The 20,034-nt window shown below is 40.7% G+C and overlaps 3 protein-coding genes across 6 annotated transcripts; all 3 read left to right on the top strand.

Moving 5' to 3' along the window:
* The first annotated feature begins 5,309 nt into the window (after window positions 1-5,309).
* Window positions 5,310-19,902, top strand: LOC108087694 (aquaporin). 2 transcript variants are annotated; one of them, XM_017185206.1, is made up of 3 exons: window positions 5,310-5,678; window positions 18,502-19,060; window positions 19,566-19,902. In XM_017185206.1, exons 1-3 carry the CDS (start codon window positions 5,572-5,574, stop codon window positions 19,788-19,790), a joined length of 891 nt encoding a protein of 296 aa, XP_017040695.1. In that variant the 5' UTR covers window positions 5,310-5,571; the 3' UTR covers window positions 19,791-19,902. The 2 variants fall into 2 exon arrangements, with proteins under 2 accessions (XP_017040695.1, XP_017040696.1); XM_017185207.1 differs by lacking the exon at window positions 5,310-5,678 and adding an exon at window positions 17,966-18,028.
* Window positions 7,774-15,294, top strand: LOC108087696 (aquaporin AQPcic). 3 transcript variants are annotated; one of them, XM_017185211.1, is made up of 3 exons: window positions 7,774-7,797; window positions 13,876-14,422; window positions 14,862-15,294. In XM_017185211.1, exons 2-3 carry the CDS (start codon window positions 13,895-13,897, stop codon window positions 15,078-15,080), a joined length of 747 nt encoding a protein of 248 aa, XP_017040700.1. In that variant the 5' UTR covers window positions 7,774-7,797; window positions 13,876-13,894; the 3' UTR covers window positions 15,081-15,294. The 3 variants fall into 3 exon arrangements, with proteins under 3 accessions (XP_017040700.1, XP_017040699.1, XP_017040698.1); XM_017185210.2 differs by lacking the exon at window positions 7,774-7,797 and adding an exon at window positions 7,932-8,070; XM_017185209.2 differs by lacking the exon at window positions 7,774-7,797 and adding an exon at window positions 12,966-13,111.
* LOC108087695 (aquaporin) lies at window positions 16,164-17,035 on the top strand. Its single transcript, XM_017185208.1, has 2 exons — window positions 16,164-16,757; window positions 16,817-17,035. Exons 1-2 carry the CDS (start codon window positions 16,164-16,166, stop codon window positions 17,033-17,035), a joined length of 813 nt encoding a protein of 270 aa, XP_017040697.1.
* Window positions 19,903-20,034: the final 132 nt, after the last annotated feature.

Below are 20,034 nucleotides of genomic sequence, written 5' to 3'. Positions count from 1 at the left end.
GTGGGAGGGGGCTGGGCAGGCGAAACATTTAATTAGCTAACTCAATTAAAAGAGCGTAAAACGAATTTATGTGGTCTGGTCTGGTCAGCTGGGCAGTGGTGAAACATACATCAGGTGTTGCGGCCATAAAACGAGCCATGGGTTTATTTTCGTTTTGTATGTACACATCTGCATTTATTAGGCAACTGCTAGAGCGCCCCTCGCTGTGTGATTGAGGTGTGGTTATAAGCGTTTTTATTTCGGATAGCTCACCTGGCAATGAAACTGCCATCCGATTGGCTGCCTGCGGACAGATAAAATAATCGAAGTGCGAACGGGCCAGCAGATGCCGATGCCAGCGGTGAGAGCGAGCGAGAGGGTCATAGAGTTACTCACACACGAATACGAAACACACACACACCGACAACCGGCGAGAGCGTGCGCACACAATTTGAATTGGGATTGGAATTGAGATCCGAAATGGAAATGTCGGAATCGAAACGAAACGGGCGGATAACTTCATGTATTTTGTGGGTGGAAATGAGGGGGAGGCGAAATTAATGTGCAAGTATACGAGATACATTTGCATCCCGCACAGAGTCAGCCATTTGCTCTGCTCTCAAGTATCTAATCAAAATGCTCTCCTAGGGGAGAGCCAATCAGAAGTTTGCTTGTCATGTATCCGTTGGATAGGAAAAATCATTTTTTTTAAATCGATTTAGGTATATAAAATACTAGATACGAAAGCCTTAAAAAATATGTATTTATAAAAATGGTCTAAGTGTATCTTTTACCAAACCAAAAAGTTTCAAATACTCAAACTACGAATAATGAAAAATGTATCTTAAAGCTATTCTGTTTTATTATAATCTAGTAGTAAATCTTGTTTTATTATTATCCAACAAGTTAATCAACTGAAGCCGTATTGACTTCAATTAAACGTAATGGCTACGTGATTTCAAAGCGATTAAAGCAATTCAATGAAATAGATTGTATCTACAAGAGGTATTTTAGCTGGAAAAGCAAACCCCAATGTGTTAATCAATCCATCTATCTATAGAGCACACTCCAAGCCGGCTTAAATATCAATTACGTGTCCACGAACTGATCAAAGCAATCGAGGGAGATGCAATAATTGTATCTTTCGAGCCAAGATAAACACAGAATTGAGTTTTCTGCTCAAATTCGTGTGTAAATCGCACCACACAACAACTTGTCAACACTTCAGTCGACCAGCCCCCTTCCGCTGCCCCGCCCCCTTCGAAAATAACCGCCTTAGTTAAGCCTATTAAATGCCCCAAACGCTTTGTTGTACCGTCGTCGTCGAACGTTTTGGGCCTCGTCTTTATTTGTTTGCCTTTTGTGTTTGTCTCTTTATTTGTAATAAATATGTTTGGCCAAAGCATGGGGGAGTCTCGGCCGGACGAAGGTGAGTTATTAATTTCACAAGTTCTGTCTGAGTTTTCCACATTGTCCGCCGCTTATCGGGTTACATAATTGCCGTTGCATTGTCTTCGTCTCCAGCCATCCAACCATCCAACCATCTCCCCCGCATTTTGCATTTTTGTAGTGTAATTATCGCGTATGTACATCGCATATCGCCGGCTATTTGTAGGGTTTCCCCTCAGGGTTCTTGGACTATCATCATCAGGACGACCGGCGAACGCAGTCCCCTCGCTTCGTAGTTGTAATTGAGTAATTTCCACTTGAATTTCCCCTTTCAATGTGTGTTTTCTTTGCGACTTTGTGTGGGATTTGAGCAGATTGGACGGCGAAGGACTTCCATGTATCTATTTCCGTTCGTTTGGCTGCGGTCTTGGCCGGCTTTGGGGATTTTTGCGGTGGCATTACATTTAATATAAGAGGAATTCCAGGAGGTTGGGGTTTGTGGGGGTTCCGTAAAGCTAACAAGTTCGAAGGGAGGAGATCGAGAGCGTTTCTTGCACTTTCCTGCCAGCGTGACGCGTGTGAATTTCAATTTGAATTCGAAATTGGTAACAATGATGCGGCTCTTTTGCAGAGAAGAGTTTTGGGCATGGGGCGCGGTAGCTGACAAATAACCGAACACTGGCGTTGTGTCGAGGGTAATAATGATGCTGCAGAGACAACAAATAAAAAACAAAAAAAAAAAAGAATACAAACGAGTAGAAGTCGACGTGCCTTTGGCATCGCCCTGGCACCTTGATAGAATTTCAATTTCGCCGGGCACACAATAAAAAATCTATTAAATTTCCATCTAATCACAAAAGCAATTAATCATTGACACTATTTAGGCGCTTATTAAGCGAAACAGGGCGAGCGAGGGATCGCGAGCTTACAGCAATGGGTGCTTTGTTATGCTGATGCCTTTTGTTGGCGATACAGATACGGATGCCGCAGATACATGTACACCAGATGCAGATACAAATGAAGATACAACTGCCGTACAAGGCGACACGACACGTAATTACAATTCCTTTGGCCTGCGCGGTCATCGTGTGTATAAAAAGATATTGTATCTGCATCCGTACGCCGGCCGAGCGACATTGAATTATCGCACTGCCCTCATCTCGTCTCCCCGCCGCGTGAAAACGCCTTTTCGGTATTGAGTTTTGAGTTTTGTTTTTGGGGTTGGGTTCGCCAGTTGACAAACTACAAAATAATAATGTGGCATTCATTGTCCGTCAAAGAAAAGGGGGGATGTCTGGTATTGTCATGCAGCGACAAGATATTTACACAATTACTCGCGCTCGTCCGTGGATATTTTCACATACAGATTTCCCATTTTGAATTTACGTACGAAGCCAATTTATCATCTCGTCGCCGGTCGCCGTTCGCCGGTCGAAACTGTAAAAACGCCGTGATGTTTTGTACCGCTCAATGGATGCCAATATTTTTCCCGTCCAGAGCGGTGCATAAGTATTATAACCGCAAAATAAATAACAAATATAACAAACGATGGGAGCAAAGCTAAAACCCAAAGCCAAAGCCAAACCCCGTCGATTGAAGCTGTCAACGGGTACGCACAATAAAAACCTTTTGTCCCACTGCGTGAGATACTTTCAACTGCATGGGATCCGAAATGGGATATATGTAGTATTATGGTGTATGGTGTATGGTAAATGCTATATGGTACAAGGTATGGACATGGGCAAGTGCCTAATTATGTGGCCGAGTCAATTTGTTCAGCGTTCGAGCCATTCCGACTCGTCGCCGCTTTTTTGTTTGACTTTTCTCGCTGCGGGCAAACAATAAATGTTTTGTAGTGATTAAAAAGTAGTGTGAAATCGATTATACGTATACGTACTCACATTAACCAGTCTCAGGGCCCCCAGCAACCCCAACTCCCCATCCTCGATGGACCGGATATATCCGATCTCCGTCACTCGGTCCGAACGAGAGTGTCAATATTTGGCCGACTTTAGCGATACATGTTAATTCCTGTTAATCGCTGCGAGTCGGGTATTTTTGATCTCCCGACGACGTCAACTTAATGTCCACATGGCGCTGATGGGAATTAATAGAGAAAGAGTTGAGATTGCTAATGTTTAATTTCTCGGAAATATGTTTGTCAATGAAGGCAAGCATTGTGATCTTTCACGCTCTGAATAATTTGGAAAAGGTCCTCCAATCTTTGAGAATATAAAATAAATTTTTATGGGAAGTCTTAAGTGGTTTAGTTTTTATTGATAATTGCTCTGTTTGAACTTACATAATATTAAAATTTAAATGATTTCGATAAAAGGTTGTAATATATATTTTCTTTTTACTACATAACAAAATTGTATCTTATTGTATCATAACTTCTGCAAGGACAGGAAAAACTAGTGGTTGGAAAACTCACACAAAAGCTTCAAAAGCTTTTGGTGGCGCCAAAAATCAATTTATTTAGGATACGCCTGTTTTTGGAACTTTTCTTTTAAAATGTTTACCAAAGACTTGAACCTTGAAACTGTAAAAGAATAATACATATTAAAAAAATAATAATATTAATAAGGTAAAACTATATCAAAATTAAAAATAGAAATTTCAATTCAAAAATGAAATATTTACAAAGTTATAAGGAAAGGTAAAAGACGATAAAGCCTAAAAGTACACTCTTTATGTCTCGCCCAAAAGTAGATAATACCAAATCGATTCAGAGGGAAAAAGAGCCATCCCCTTTTCTCTGTAAAGGTAACGGAGGGACAAGTCCAATATGCCCATAAAATACGTTTACGAATTCATAAATTCAGTAAGCTCAATTTGGCTGTCTGGTAGTCTGTACACAGTACATGCTTTTATCATAGGATTTTATAGCCCGAGCAATACTCCCCCAATAAATTGGTTTCCGATAGCTGATATCAAAGCGCGCCTTCAATATTGTGGATAAAATAAGAACCCCCATTGCAGAGCCCTAAAACAACCACAACATATCGCACGCGAATAAAACTAATCAAATAGAAAAGCGATCATTGCGTCAATGCGAAATTGGCTTGTACAGAATTTTTTACAAATCCACATAGATAAAATCCAAACTAACAGGCACTTCACAGAACAGGGGAAACTAATTTCTCTATGTGTGTAATTCAGTTTGCTGGTCAGTTAGGAAAGTTACCAAAAACCCGAAAGCCGAAAGAGATCACATCAATTTATCACTCGAAGTGTGACCTCCTATCGCAATAGTTCAGCGTAAATCTATAGAATCAAAACAAAAGTCGAAAAAAACAGAAAAGCAAGTGGAAAATTTTAGAACTCGACTCACCGGATACCACGCAGACAACCTTTTTTTTTGATGGACGGGTAAAGAAGTGTGAGTCTAGGGTTTTTCTATCAAATGCTCCCTTGGCAACGTAAATTTAAAGCTTATATGGTCGAAGTACGATACCAAATATGTATTACTATCTCCAGGCAAGAATGTTTTATCAATTAATTTTAAAAGCTACCAGACATTAACAACATTTGCCAAAGGTGTAATTTAAATTTAGGGAAATGCATTTGGAATGCAAGGTCCTTCAGCTTCTTTATTGCATTAATTGCAATTAGTTTAACTCAACCAGCTGAAGTTCAGTTCCTCAATGCTATTGCTTTATCAGCCTGCTTCGAGTTAAGGAAATTTCCACTTGGGTAGTTCGGATAATGGAGGTCCCCGCACTCGTTGATCAGACCCTCGGCGCAATCTAGATTGACGCTCATCGCACAGGTATACCCGACACTCGATTGGGTATCGTGTCTAATGGCACTTATGGCTTTTGCTGCCTCGTTTTTATGGCATGCCTTTTTGCGATATTTGATTTCGGTTTTGATGGGCGCTTGGCGGTTTTTGTTAAACGGCGACAGCTCACTCTCAGTCAGTCAGTCGGTGGATCGGATCGGCGCTCGAAAGCGAAACTCACATGCGTCGCACCGCCTGCAGATTCAGATACAAATACCCGTTCCGCAGATACAGATACACCGTCCGCGAGTCAAGAGTACAAAATTCGCGACACGCAGTGAAGTTGCGCACGGAATCCGATTCAGGGAAAATTACCATTGCAAACGGGAAATTCAATTAGCAGCCGGACTCCATCAAGTGCCTCGCCACCCAATACAAGAAATACAAAGTGGAGAAATAGTACAATAAAGTGCAGAGAAATGCCAGTGCAAGAGCAGCAGTCTGCGGTTATCGGTCAGCAAATAAAGATGGGCAGCGAAATCCCCGGAGGAGTTGCGGCCACTAGTGCCAAACAAAAGCCCAAAAGGTGCGAAATAATTAGCTATTTATTACAACATTTATTGCGTCTATCAATATTTGACACACTTTCGGTGCCACGTTGCGTATACGTCACGTGCGCAAGTGTTTTTAGCCAAGCAAAGAAAAACCCGAAAACCGAAAATACAGCAACAGAAATACAAAATGTATTTTTGGCCCCGGCACAAAGAGCGAGTGAATCAAGAACTGAATTGCAAATACAAGAAACAACAAATGCCGCCGTTTTGTTTATTTATTTTGCATTTTTTTCGTGCCGTCCAACCAGTTTCCGAGCTAACGAGCTCCGCTAGACGAAAATGATGTGTCCATAAATCAAGGGAGTCTGGCTTGGACCAGAAATCAACTATAGCATATAGCTTATAATAATAATAATAATATATAGAGTGTGTGTGTGGGGCAAAGTGGATCGAACACTGTGTCACATGCGCGGGAGTTTTACGATGGCAGATCGATAAGCATCGACCAATCCATCCAACTTCTTTGATTCCGATGCGGTTTCATTGGGTTTATTTATTAATCTAGCGAGTTAAATTGCTTCTACCTCGATCGCGCTGGCATCGTTGCCGTGTATAATTTATTATCGAACATCAAATGTTCCGCCGCGGAATGGTCTATGCAAATAATTTAGTGCAAGTCGCTTAAGGTGCGCGTCATGAGTTTAAGCATTCAGTGTCGAGTGATGCGAGCATTCAGTGTCAAGGCCACAAGGAAATCCGCCTCCCAAGGCGCCATGGAAATCGAATCGCGATAAAGCCCTCCAATGTCAAAAAAGTGACGCGCTAGTTGTGAGTGATAAGTGATAAGTGCTATCTGAAGTGAGTTCCATAAAACTTAGCTGGAATTCTTTGGGGTAAGTTTTCCAATCACCGCAGCACTAAAGGTAAGTGTCAGTAATAAAAAACATTGTAAATAAATATTGCGGCTATAAATCTCTCTCTTTCTTCTCATTCTCTCTTGATTTTTCTTATCACAAAGGGAGCGCCTCTTCAAAGCCATTTAAGTGTTTTTAAGCGTGTAATTGAATTATCATTTTAGTCGCCTATTGATTAAAATTTATGGCACCCATTAAACTATCTTATTACCTCTATCTATCTATCTTGACTTGACTTTTAAAAGTTCATCACCTAAGGTGTTTTAAAGTTTTTATAAAACTAATTATCACTTTCATGGTGTGGATTTTGTCACCGTCTGCTAACTTTAAATGAAGGAACTAAAGATCTTAATTGCTTAAAGTGTGAAGCAACTGCGTATGACTGTCATACTTATAATTAATTTTAATTGTTTAGTATTATCTGTGAATCATGAGAGCAAATTTAAACATTGAGCGTTTGTTTACTTGAACCTGACTGACCATTGTGTCTGTAAATATAGTCAAATTTATTTGTTTAACTCTTGAAATAGACTTTTTTAATTATTAGCCTAACTTCAACAGTCTTGAAAAATTAAATATTCCAAAACATGAAGACTTTTTTGTGATATAAAATTTATTTGTCATAATAAATACATTATGCATGTCTATTATAAATTATGAGTGTTTGTTTAATGATAAATTCAGTTTTATGAATAATTGGAAAAATACTTGCAAAAACAAAGTGATTTAGCTTTGATTCCTTTTTATGATTCAGGGCAGGGTTTTTTGTCAATTTTTAAGACGCATTTACAAAGTAATGTAAATTAACATATCATCGTAAAAACACTGCAGTTTAAATATTCTTATGAAAAATTAAGTCAAATTTAATGTAACCAGTTATTTGAACTCCTTGCTTGAACTTTTTCGAAAAAGCTAACGTGTGCGTGAACTTAGTTGCCTGCTATGCTATCGCTATCGAAAGCTCGCATCACTGACTAAAGCAGGCAGAGCAGAGCGGAGCGTCGACTGCGCAGTCGGCGTTCATCGGCTGGAGCGATAAGAGCTGAACTTTCGACGCCGACTGCGCTGCTTTGGCTTCTTGTCGGCAGCGACTGCGCTGCTTGATAGCAGCAATAATAATACGCCATGGTGTCCAGCTGCGACGCCGACTGCGCTGCCCGCGCGCTGTCGATCGCGCGGATTTCGCCTGAGGCTCTTTCAAGTCTCAATAGCAAACAAACGATCGACCGAAACGCAGGTTAGTTTGGCTCTCTGTGATTCTCGAGTGTGCGTTAATTAATTAGCAAACTTGTCTTAAAATTTCATTAAACCAAAAGCGGGCAGCGATTCGATTTTAATATAAAAAGGCCTGCAGTGCGTTGACTGGAGGCAAATGCTCTTTGCATAACGCGTTTCGAAATTGGCGGCATCGCATTTTAAATTGATTTTGGACTGCTTCCTTCTGGGTTAATACGCCAGTGATACATTTAACGTGAATTATTTGGTGGCATATTACCATAAATTCGAGAGTGTGAGTGCTTTGTTTTTGCCTTTAAATTCTGCTGGCACGCGTGTAATGGCTTATAAATTCAAATGGTATTCAAATATTTGACTGCGTTATCTTGGCCAACTTTCCAATTCGGTGTGGGGGGATCTTTATTGCCCCAAAGCGGCAATATTTCCATACCGAGTAGTATTCCCACTACGCCATTGGGCGCTTTGAATGGTGATCAAATAAGCGAAGAACAATCGAAAACGCCCAGGCACATCGTAGTTTGCACATTTATTAATATTGTTGTTTATCGACTACCGCATTATTGACTTATAATTATGTGCATTATTTAGCATTTGCACATGATAGGCAGGTTTGCAGCCGGCGGAAGAATAATTGCTTGTAATCCCATGGTTGCGCAACTATCATACCGGGTAATTAGATAGGGCCGAATTATAATTTATATGGTAAACACTATTTTCCAATATTTTCCCGCATTCTTCTTGCCACTTTGACATTCATTTAACACTTGTCCGATGCTCAGCCTTGGGTTCGGCGACCCACTCTACCGGAGAATGTTTATTTTTAAAGAACTGTGCCGCGTTCTTTTCGTTTTTTGGTTTTTTGGAATACGTTTCTATGTACGCATACTCGAACATTTGCCCGATGTTCTACTTTAGCTTTTAGCTATGCCCACATACCTATATGTTTGCCTCGATCCATTGTTGTTTTTGTATACTAATTAGACGTCGGCTGGTGTGGTGGCACTCTTATCAAAATTATCATTGAAAATAAGTATGGCAACACGATTGGCGGGGTCACTCGATTCTATAAAATTCTATAAAAAAAAAAGGCGCCTGATAAGTAAACAAACGGCACTTCTAGGCCTTGGATCAGGCGATTTTGCATAGTGCCCACGCTAAATTGATCATTTTATGATACTTTAAGTGCCTATGTGGTATGTCGATACTCGAAAATATTTCAGTCTATCTTTACACACAAATTTACCGAGTGTTTGTACGTAGAAGCAGTTCTCGCCTGAAGTTTTATCTGCGCACTTCGACAACTTGAAGTCGCACTCCCAAAAATAAAGCCAAAATAATCAACATTTTTTCGTCTGCCTTGAAGGTCGCAGAGTCTGATAATGTTGTTAGCTTAATCTCAACCGCAGAATTTAAGTTTAGAGTCGGGATCTTAAAAATAATCATGTACATTCATAATTCAGAGAAATGACACTTGAATATACAGTGAAACAATTCATTCAAAGTTATTATTTCCATTGTTCTTGTGAATCACATTGAATCGATTTAATCAAGCTGAACGCAAAAATTTCCATTAATCAATCTTTAATTTGGATCTGATTAGTTAATGAGTAGAGAAGGGAAAGCAAAAACAAACTCTCTTGCTAAATTGTTAGTGTAAAATAATCTATTACCACCAAATTTAAGATTTTATATAATTTAACACATGCCTTCGATTAAGATCTGTTCGGAGAAACTCACGAGTTGCCCGATAATTTGTGCTAATCAAGCTTGATAAATCAATCAAGTGTCGAATCGCGTGCCCCGTCGATACGTTAGTAACTCCATTAAACGGAATTCGATTTGGCCTAATTGTAACGTCATCATATGATCTAGAAACCGGTTAAACACGGAACAGTTCCCCAGGCTCAAATTGGGCCAGTCAAGTGTCCAATATGGCAATTCCTATATGCTAATTGTATTTTCGAAAAAACAAATCCAGTTTTATGCTACAACCCTGTGATCTTTCACAGTTGGTTGATGTCATTCAATCCCACGACATCATATTTGTGCTCGGCAAACCGTGGCCACTCGGAAATATGATTAAGTTAGTTACTTTGGCACTTGATAAGGGGCTACTCAGCCGCAGGGTTATCAACTGGGTCTCAGCCGTCATTGAGCAAAGTTTAGTTCCAATTCAAGACGCTCTGCCGTTGCATAATGCATAAGCTGTGGCTTAATTCCGGCTGAGTGTTTGTACTCTACCACTCACTCCTTATCGCCCTTGCACACTTTGGATTATCAGATGTGCTGCACATATATAATAGAAGTGGGTATAAATAGCAGGCGAGCAAGCGAACAAATTTTTCGATTAGAAGCCGCATCGAACCATAAATTTATGACCGACACGCCCTCTTTGGAGGCCAAAGAAATTCGCTGCCTAGGTCAATGCCGAATGTTATCAGTGTTCTCAGCACATGTTATTGGTTAGTTATTAGCCAATTGTCTGCTCTGTGATGGTCTAACTAACCAAAAAGCTTGTCAACAATTATTATAATATGAGTAATCTGATTTCAAGTGCGCTAACCGCGTGGCCAGCTGATAAGCTGAAGGCACTAATTTTGGCCCGCAAATCTGAAACCTTCAGCTGTCTCGCAGCCAGAGTTGTTTTTGGCTTAATAACTGGCGCCCTCCGTTCGGATCTATTTTTTTTTTTTTTCGTTTTTTCGTTTATTACACCTTATATTTGCAGTCGTAAATAACTTGGCCAAAAGCCTATGCCCACTGAACTCCGAGGTGGCAATGCCATCAACCTGTTGCGCAACTGAGCGTCAGCAGTTTCCGTTGGCCTGATAAGCCGGAAAGATAAGAGCAGATCTGGGGAGACAGGCTGCTGTGAATCAAGATCAATGGAAACTAAAGCTCCCGACCCGCGGCACTATAATGAGCCTCAATTACGATCCAGCTGGCAATTGGAATGCCATAAAAAAAGCCGCCGTATATGTGTGGTTTTTCTTTTCACCCGATTATTATCGGACTTCGAAATAGCCATAAATGCGGGCCGATGTCAAAAGTCTGACGAGTAAATCCGATTTGACTTGGCCCAATTATGGCCAAATTAAGCCTGTGATATTATGCCGACGACAGACAGTGCCGATCCCAATACAACATCACTCAGTGCGTTATCAGCGGTCGGCTGACAGTGCTTGTGGTTTATGGCCAACAGTTTTAGGGCCAACAGCAAAAAAATCACTTCTTAAGCAGGCCCAATTATCAGTTGATATCGGCTGAGGCTTATCAGCTGCGATTGATTAACGGTTCTTCAAAAGTTAACAAGTTTTTTACGATGAGCTTCTGGCTAAGCGTTTATAACCGCTTTCGTTAGTCATAATTTAACAGTTAATAACCGACGGCCGATAAGGAAGCTCTGCGGGAAGCTCGGCGAAAAGCTAACCGATCGAAGTTCTGCCAAAGCTTGAAGTCCTATCGGTTAAGCTTACGGAAAAGCTCCGAGGAGTGTCCGTCCTTATCGCACACCTCTGCTAATTAACAGAGCCAACTTCCGCAGAAAAGACACAACACCTGCTATTAACACTCACCCAAAATATGGCAATAGAACCTCCCAGTCACGTTCCGTCACTTAGACAAACAATGAAAATGGATTATAATAATAAAGATCAGTCATCCCGATGATCGAAGTTTATCGTCAATTAGGGCCGCGGGGCACTGGAAATCGTGGCCCATGCAGCGATCCCATGAATGATACGTGATCCTTCTGGGCATGGAAAATATGGTAATAGGTGGTAATTAAATTACTAGCTTGACGCTTTGCAGAAGCGAATCAAATCAGTGTGATTTATTTTTAACCCCTTGATCCATCGCGTGTTTATTGTTTTGACTTTGGTCTCTTAGCTCTTTGCCAAAACGTGTCGCTCTCTTTGTTTTTTACCAACTGTCAATAATATGGCCAAACATTTGCTCTTGGCCAAGAGCCAAAACGTTTTGCCTTAGCTATTTTCTTTGTGGGTTGTACGGATCATACTAAGAGATTATAGCTATTGTTTTATTTATAAATATTATGAAAGGTCAGTAAGGGTCAAAAGTTATAGAAAAGTTCGCAGAAAGATCACCTGGGTTATCGTGCTAGCTGTTATGCAACATCAAGGCTTTCGAAACAATTATTTTAAATATTTTTTTATTGCCAGATGCCGCTCCAATTGTGATTGAGACACTTAATAACGCAAATTGCGTGCAATTTGATCGACAGGCGCGCTGAGATTTGCCGTGATTTGTTTGCCACATTGCGTACTCCGATTCACGCAATGCAATTGCCAATTGCAGCAATTGCAATTGATAGAAATCGAGCGTGGTAATTGATAGGCGTCCACTCTGTTATCAATCCGCAGTGGCCGGTTTCAATTGCCCCAAAGCGTCACGCATTCGCACATCACATTGTAGTGATTCAACCACTGCCACCCCTTCTCCATATTGGCTTTAGTACACAGAAAATAATTATACAGATTTTAAATACCAATTAGAGCTTAATTGAGGCTTTAAAACCTGTATTTTTCTACTTACTGCAAATATTAGCAAACTTGGTTAACTTGCTTGTTAAGCAAAGCTATTGATAGAAATCTCTTTATTTTGTATACCTATTTTAAAATGTTTTGTTCAAAAACAATTCTATTTTGCATTTGGTATACCCAAAAACTTATAATTAATTCATATAGTTTGTTAATGAACAGATTTCATTCAGGAAAATACAATATGTAAACACGCATGGAAAGTGTTAATATCTGGTTAGTTTTTCCTAGAAAATTATCTATATTGCTGCTCAGATGCTACAATATTCAAATGCCACTGGTAGGACATGTGAAAGCGAGAGAGAGCATCGCTCCAGAGATAATATCACAAAGAGATAATATCAGAGAGCAGTTGTGAGCAGCGAATGAGCGTTTTAGATGCTCATAAATTCTGGACACTTGACTTTTTTATGCTCCGCCAGTAGGATTTGCTAATTTTTATATATTTGTGTGTGGTTTCTCGAGGTGTTTCCGTATCTGTGTGTGTGGGGGGCTCTCTCGCAGCACAGGGGCTAAAAATGGGCTTTTGATTTACGCAATATTATATAGATATGGATATAAATATTTGACTATGGCTACTCCAACGCCTCAGATTGACATTGACAGTCCCGCTGTCGCTGTGTAAATTTTCACTCGCTCCCAAGCGGTCGGAATAAAACGCGAAAAGTCCGCTAAAAGATAAAAAATATATATAGTGTCATCTGTCAAGATTTAAAACAAAAACCAGACAAGTGTCAAAATGAGTCGCGAAATTCGGTAATTATTATTTGGGCTAAAAGTTAAGAAAAGTAATCATTTAGAAAACACAAGGAGATAATTCTTTGACAAATGACTCCCAAAAGTATGTGAATTGATACCAAGTAACATGGATTTTCTAATCACAATAAACGGATTTTGGAAACCAATCGTTCAAGAGGCTCTCAACTGATAACAGTGACATAGAAAGGTTATTGTTTTATGAGAATGCTTTGATTTTTGTTTGGTTTTTTTCCAATTTGATTTGACAGTTTATCTATAAACTGTATTGATTGCTAAAAACTCAATCGAAAGAGCTACTGTTATACTTAATCTATATTTTGGTGTTCTTCGCATAATCTAACCGTCTAAGGTTTTAGTCTCAATTCCAACAGCTTGTGTCTCGGATCAAAATAATAGTGTTACTCTTACAGAAAGTTTGAAAAATCGATGAAATGTCAGCAAAAGGGGTGGATCAACAAGGGGTGGAAAATCCCTTGGAAATCACTCAAGACGGACAACAATTGTCAAGGTTTTGAATAGAACACACAATAAATACCACAACACTTAAATGTAGCCAACTGCGAATTGCGGAGATTTAATTCGCATTGAAGGCTTACGGAATTGATAGGATGGCTAATGATGGCTAATGATAGGATATGATTGATGAGCCCGCTAAGTAGGCCTGCGGAAAAGAGACAGGGAGATAGGGGGAGAGTGAAAGAGAGGGTTGCTGTTGGCTTTTTTGGTGTGGCCTTTTTCAACCGCCCTTCTGACCATTTCAGTTGCTGTAAGGTATTCAAAATGAAGGGATCGACGCTGGACAAAATCTCCGCCTTCCTGGGCGAACTCATCGGCACCGGCATCCTGGTCTTCCTCGGCTGCATGGGCTGTGTGTCCACGACGCAGTTCCCCAACCACCATCTGCAGATTGTGCTCAACTTCGGCTTCGCCGTCTTGATTGCCATTCAGTGCTTCGGCTGCGTTTCCGGAGCGCATCTCAACCCGGCCGTAACCGTGGCTGCCTACATCTACGAAATGGTCTCCCTGCCAATGGCCTTCGCCTACTTCATTGCCCAGATGCTGGGCGCCTTCATCGGCTACGGACTGCTGATGATCCTGCTGCCCAGCGACACTCTGTCGGCGGGCAACGGCCTCTGCGTGACCTTGCCCAATGCCGTCACCCCCGGCCAGGCCTTCGGCATCGAGTTCGTCATCACCTCCGTCCTGATCATCGTCTGCTGCGGCGTCTGGGATCCGCGCAACGCCAAGTTCCACGACTCCGTCGGCATTCGTTTCGGCCTGGCCATCGCCGGTCTCGCCTGTGCTGCCGTAAGTTACCACATGCTATAGCTTTTAGCCACAAAAAAACAATATTTTTGCCTTTTGAAGTGCTCTAAAAATGAATTTTCTTAATTGCTAATTCAGCTTTTTGGTAGTAAAGTAGTATTTAAGTGCAACTCAACATTAGCTCTTTCCTTTATGACTTTTAATTTAAAAAATTTTTTGAGTAGCTGTTAACAACATCCACAAAACGTAATTATTTATAAAAAAAATATTATTGCACATAACACACATTTTTTCATATAAGTATTAAGGATATGATTTATTATGATATAAAAAATAATTGTAACTAAAGAGACTAGAAATTTGTATACCTTGCTTAATTATGTTTAAATAACAAGAAAAGGAAACAAATTTGCAAAAGGGTTCTTTTATCATTCTCAGAAACTTTTGGAATATTATTAGTAAACCTCTCCTCTTTTTTTAGGGACCCTTCACCGGTGCCAGCATGAACCCTGCCAGGTCCTTCGCCCCCGCCCTGTGGAACACCCACTTCGAGTTCAACTGGATCTACTGGCTGGCTCCGCTCAGTGGAGCCGCCGTGAGTGCCTACGCCTACAAGGTCGTCTTCCGTCGGGAGGTTGTGGAGGCGGAGATCACGCCCACCGAGAAGCTGCGCCACTTGGAGGACGTCCAGCTGTCGTAGATGCCAAAGACGCGGCTGTAGCGAAAGCCCCAACTAATTTACCCCTAATCTAAGACGCCGAATTTTAAAATAATAATAATTTAGATTGTGTTTTCACAAAGTGCTCAAGCGTTGCAAAATGCACACTTTCGAAGCTGCGATTCTCTTCGTGAACTCACTAAATGCCTTCAGTAATAAAGAACATCGAGATTTTTAATCTATTCTAAAAACGAAACTTTGTATTTTTATTATAAACCCTGGCTGGAAGACTTTTGGGATTCATTCCTGAGGTTGATATTTAGTTTATTAAGATCATTCCATTCCAAGAGCCTCTTTGGGATTACTTAGCATACTTAAATAAGTTATTTTTAAAGAAATGTTGATATGAAACATTTCAAATAAATTATATGCTAATTTAGTTGTATGAAAAAATGGGAAACATTTTCCCATTAATCTGGTTTGCTATGCTTTTAACTAATTTTCTAAGAAACATTTCGAGTAAGAAAACCTAGTCATTGTATTCGAAATATTTTAAATGCCTGCAAATCGACCAATCAAACTACACTTAGCGAAGCTTATTAGCAGTCTGCGAATTAATACCTTCTTGACGCGTGGCCCAACAAAAAGAACACTAATTGAAAGTTATTGCATGTTGTGTGGTTCCAAATTGACTTTGGACTATGTGTGATATGCTAATGCTGGCTTTACCACTCCTCGAAATTCCCAAATGCCATAGACCAGGTTTATTGGCCTTGTTGGCCCGATTCACAGACAGTGTCCGTAAGTTGGCGCCCCGTTCGCCGTTCGATAAAGATCTTAATGAGATAAGATTGAGCGCAAATCGGGCGAAATGGCAGTGGCGCAGACTATATATCAGGCCGATAATTACGGCTGAGCAAAGCCCCAGAAAAATGCCCCTTGATGAATTGATCTATCCTAAATCGGTGGGCGGGGGCTGCTCCCCCAATCTCAGCTCGATAATTAGCATTAAGGTTTTATAATGGATATTGATTGATTGGCGTAAATTTGGAGTCCGCACCTCCGGTCGAATTGGCTCACTTGGGCGGCTGACCGAAAATATTTTGGCAGTAGTGTTCAGTCAGCATGTCGCAGCAGAAGCAAAAATCGCAGGACTCCAATCCGACCGCCAGGTGGCGCCTTGAAGGACACCATAGATCTGCAATAGCCTGTTTCTTCGGTGAACTTGTGGCCACGGCGATGTTTGTTTTTGTGGCCTGCATGGGCTGTGTGGACAGTCCTGCCTTCCCCAACACCCACTTTCGAAGTGGCCTTACCTTCGGCTTGGCCATCCTGATTGCCATCCAGTGCTTTGGTTCGGTTTCGGGAGCCCACTTGAATCCTGCCATCACTTTGGCCGCCTTTCTCTATGGCGTTATTGGTTGGGCCAAGGCCATCGCATATTTTGTGGCCCAAGTGGCGGGAGCCTTGATTGGTTACGGATTGCTGGTGGCTGTTTTGCCGGAAGATGACATCAAGGGCGTGGACAATCCTGCGGGAGTTTGTGTCACTGTTTTGGCGCCGGAAATCAGTGAACTTCAAGGCGTTTTCATCGAGTTTTTAATCACTCTCTGTTTGGTCACGGTGGCCTGTGCAGTTTGGGATCCTCGAAATGCGAAGCTGCAGGATTCGGTGGCCATAAGGTTTGGTTTAACTGTTTCCTGTCTGATCATCACAGCGGTAAGTAAATTTTCTATTATAAAGAAAACAGGAACTTAACTTTGTTTCTGTCCTTTTAGGGTTTATTTACCGGCGCTAGCATGAATCCAACGAGATCTTTGGGTCCCGCTGTTTGGAACAACTCCTGGGCGCATCATTGGATTTACTGGGTGGGTCCTTTGGTGGCAGGAGCCGTGTCCTCGCTGATCTACAGGATGGCTTTCAAGGGCGATGAGGAGATCGATCTGAGAAGCTCCGATGCCAAAATCCGCATGATCGGAGAGGTTATAGTGCAATAATTTAGTTTGCATTTCCTAGTTGTACCTGCCGAATCTTAACGAGATAAATATTATATATGTTCGAATTATGTTAATTCATATACTCTAAAAATAAAATTAAAAAAAAACCTCTAACCTGAATCAGAGTTTTGTTATAACTTAAAATAAAGAATTACTAACCGAAAAGATTGATCACAACCTATTGAAAAAATATATTTTACAACTTAAGTCTTTACAACACATACTAGTATTAGTTATGCAAATTAATTGGTTGTACTTATAAGGTTCCTTTTTAAATAGTGTTAACATTAACCAATTAAAATTTGGTAGCATTTTTATAGTTTGAATAGCATACATGGCCGAAAATTGCAATTTTTGGGGGCTCGCATTTGATTGTAGGTCACACACACACAACCAAACGTTTCTAATTATCGGAAATAAAAAACCCTAGGATTGTTAAACTATTTATTATAGTTGGTGATTAGAAAAACCTACTAATCACCACATTCTTGATAAGGCCCTCTAGGCATGAATGATTTAATATTAGTTCCTCTTTGACGTAAACAATTGATTTCTAGGTATTACAATAATAATACAATTAAGACAATGCACCGCCGTCAGGGCTTAAACAAATCGATAAAAGTTGTCTTATCAATTCACAAAAGACACTTACTAAATGTCGAGCCACCATAGTAAGTTGTCTCTAACTCGGACTAGACATCGCCATAAAAGTGGACCTACGCACTCGAGTGAATGGAGCACACGAACCCGAATGTTCGGCAATTCTTGGGTAAATATATACTATATATATATATATAGGACTGCTGCCTGATAACCGACCTGAGGCGATTAAACGCTTGTGGGACGAGATTGCCAGCGATTAAGAGTCCGCGATAGAGTATGCGATCCGTGGCCATTGAGAACTTGAAGTGCACTCCAGTTTGCGTTGAACCACGTCCCCGTTTGGATTAATCGCTCGTCTCCACGCTCTGAAACTATGGCTATAACTGCAAGGTGATCCTGGGAACTTAAACGCTAATCAAACGGAAACTCCAAAATGGAAAAATTGCTCAGTTCCAGATTTTTCCAGTTATCAAATTTAGTTACCAGTTGAAAGATTATTTTGTAATTATTATTGTGCTACCATAAAAAGTTATAACATTGTGCCGCAAGCTTAAGCTTTTTTGTTTCTGTATAAAAAACTTTTGAGTAAAAACAAAAACGATCAATAGAAAAGGAATAAGAATATCCAATGGAAATATAATAAAAATAATTTTAATAAAATCTGAGTAGCTTATTAATATTCCATACCTTCAAATGATATTATTTATTTATTTTTAAGTTTGTAGAGTACTTTAGATTATAGTATTTAAAACAAAGTGTATTATTCTGTGACACAAAAATCAAACCAAAATTGGATTAAAAACAAGTGTTGTTTATGAAAAGTGCGTTAATTTTTCTAACTGGATTATGTGTTTATCTTGCAGCCGTTCAACATGCTGGTTGCTGCAGCGCCGCCACATGGACAACATCTCGATTGTCATGGCCGAAATGATTGCCACCGCGATGCTGATGTTCCTGGGTTGCATGGGTTGCATCGAGAACTCCGCGTTCAGCAACTCCAACTTCCAGAGCTCTCTGAACTTCGGATTCGTAGTGCTGATCTGCATCCAGTGCTTCGGATCTGTGTGTGGAGCCCATCTGAATCCCGCAGTTACCTTGGCCACCTACGTCTACAACATGATCTCGCTGCCAATGGCCTTGGCCTACTTTGTGGCCCAAATGGTGGGGGCCTTCATTGGCTATGGACTGCTGAAGGCGGTGCTCCCGGCGAATGCCATCTTCAGCACGGCCACGCCCAATGGCGTGTGCCTCACCACCCTCAACAGCACCTTGACCAGTTGGCAGGGCGTGGCCATTGAGTTCCTGATCACCTCCGTCCTCATTTTCATCTGCTGCGGCGTCTGGGATCCTCGCAATGCCTCCAAACAGGATTCGGTGCCAGTTCGCTTCGGTCTCGCCATCTCGTGTCTTTCCCTCACCGCGGTAAGTTTTAATAAATCGAAAATCATTTTTATAATATTTTCTGGATATTTTTATTATCAATGCACACGCTTTTTCGTTTTCTTGGTTTTGCTAAATCAGTGCATTTATTTTTATTGAAACGTGCGATAGCCCGCGTTATCAAAGCCCTTGCAAAATCTTGGTTTCGAAACAAATATAACAAAATAATTGCAATATTTATTTTTGAATTGTCAACAGTTTGAATTTCTGTAGCGATCACTGCGATCATGAATAGTTCGCCAAAGGTACTTATAACTAATTGATGATTTGACCATTATTTTAAATTGACATGTAATCATTATTAATAATTTCAAGATTAAATGATAAATCACAGCAGTTTATCGCACCTGTCAATAAAACAAATGATTAGCGACAAAGGAAGTGAGATTTATTTAGGCGCTTATCGTTGGAATTTGGTTTATAATATACGATGTACATATACTTATATAAATCTGATATAAATCAATATAAATTTATCCTTTTACAGGGTCAAATGACTGGGGCCAGCATGAATCCCGTGCGATCCTTCGCTCCGGCCATTTGGAATGGAGTCTGGGAGAACCACTGGATCTACTGGGTGGGTCCCTTGGGTGGAGCTCTGGTTGCCTCGCTGATCTACAAGTACGCCTTCCGGCGGGAGGTGGAGGACTTGGATGCGATGGACGAGACCACGCTGTCAACGAAACGAACCTCGGAGGCGGAACTCGCCTAGAATTTGGCTTAGTGTAGCCGTAGGACAAGCTATTTTTTAAGTCTGTGTCAGCTGAATGCGGTTTAGTTTTAAGTTGCAAAGCGTACAAATAAATACCTTAACTAAAATCCTACGACTGCCGTCTATATAAATAATCTAATGCAAATGCTATGCTTATCTGAACGAGATTACCTTCCTGCCACCACGAAATGCTTATCGTTAATATTTAATTGCCCATTCACTTGATCAAATAAAGCACACAGTA

This window comes from Drosophila ficusphila, unplaced genomic scaffold (genome assembly GCF_018152265.1).
Source record: "Drosophila ficusphila isolate 14025-0441.05 unplaced genomic scaffold, ASM1815226v1 contig_414, whole genome shotgun sequence".
Taxonomy (NCBI): domain Eukaryota; kingdom Metazoa; phylum Arthropoda; class Insecta; order Diptera; family Drosophilidae; genus Drosophila; species Drosophila ficusphila.
The sequence above is the reverse complement of the archived record's forward strand: the minus strand, read 5'-3'. Positions and strand labels throughout refer to the sequence as shown.

What these genes read in the sequence shown, in the direction of transcription:
- LOC108087696 (XM_017185209.2), top strand. An exon ending in CCGGTCTCGCCTGTGCTGCC is followed by an intron (nt 14,423 to 14,861) that starts GTAAGTTACCAC and finishes CTCTTTTTTTAG; the next exon opens with GGACCCTTCACCGGTGCCAG.
- LOC108087695 (XM_017185208.1), top strand. Translation starts at nt 16,164, where the DNA reads ATGTCGCAGCAGAAGCAAAAATCGCAGGACTCCAATCCGACCGCCAGG. An exon ending in CCTGTCTGATCATCACAGCG is followed by an intron (nt 16,758 to 16,816) that starts GTAAGTAAATTT and finishes CTGTCCTTTTAG; the next exon opens with GGTTTATTTACCGGCGCTAG.
- LOC108087694 (XM_017185206.1), top strand. Translation starts at nt 5,572, where the DNA reads ATGCCAGTGCAAGAGCAGCAGTCTGCGGTTATCGGTCAGCAAATAAAG. An exon ending in GCCAAACAAAAGCCCAAAAG is followed by an intron (nt 5,679 to 18,501) that starts GTGCGAAATAAT and finishes TTTATCTTGCAG; the next exon opens with CCGTTCAACATGCTGGTTGC. An exon ending in CGTGTCTTTCCCTCACCGCG is followed by an intron (nt 19,061 to 19,565) that starts GTAAGTTTTAAT and finishes ATCCTTTTACAG; the next exon opens with GGTCAAATGACTGGGGCCAG.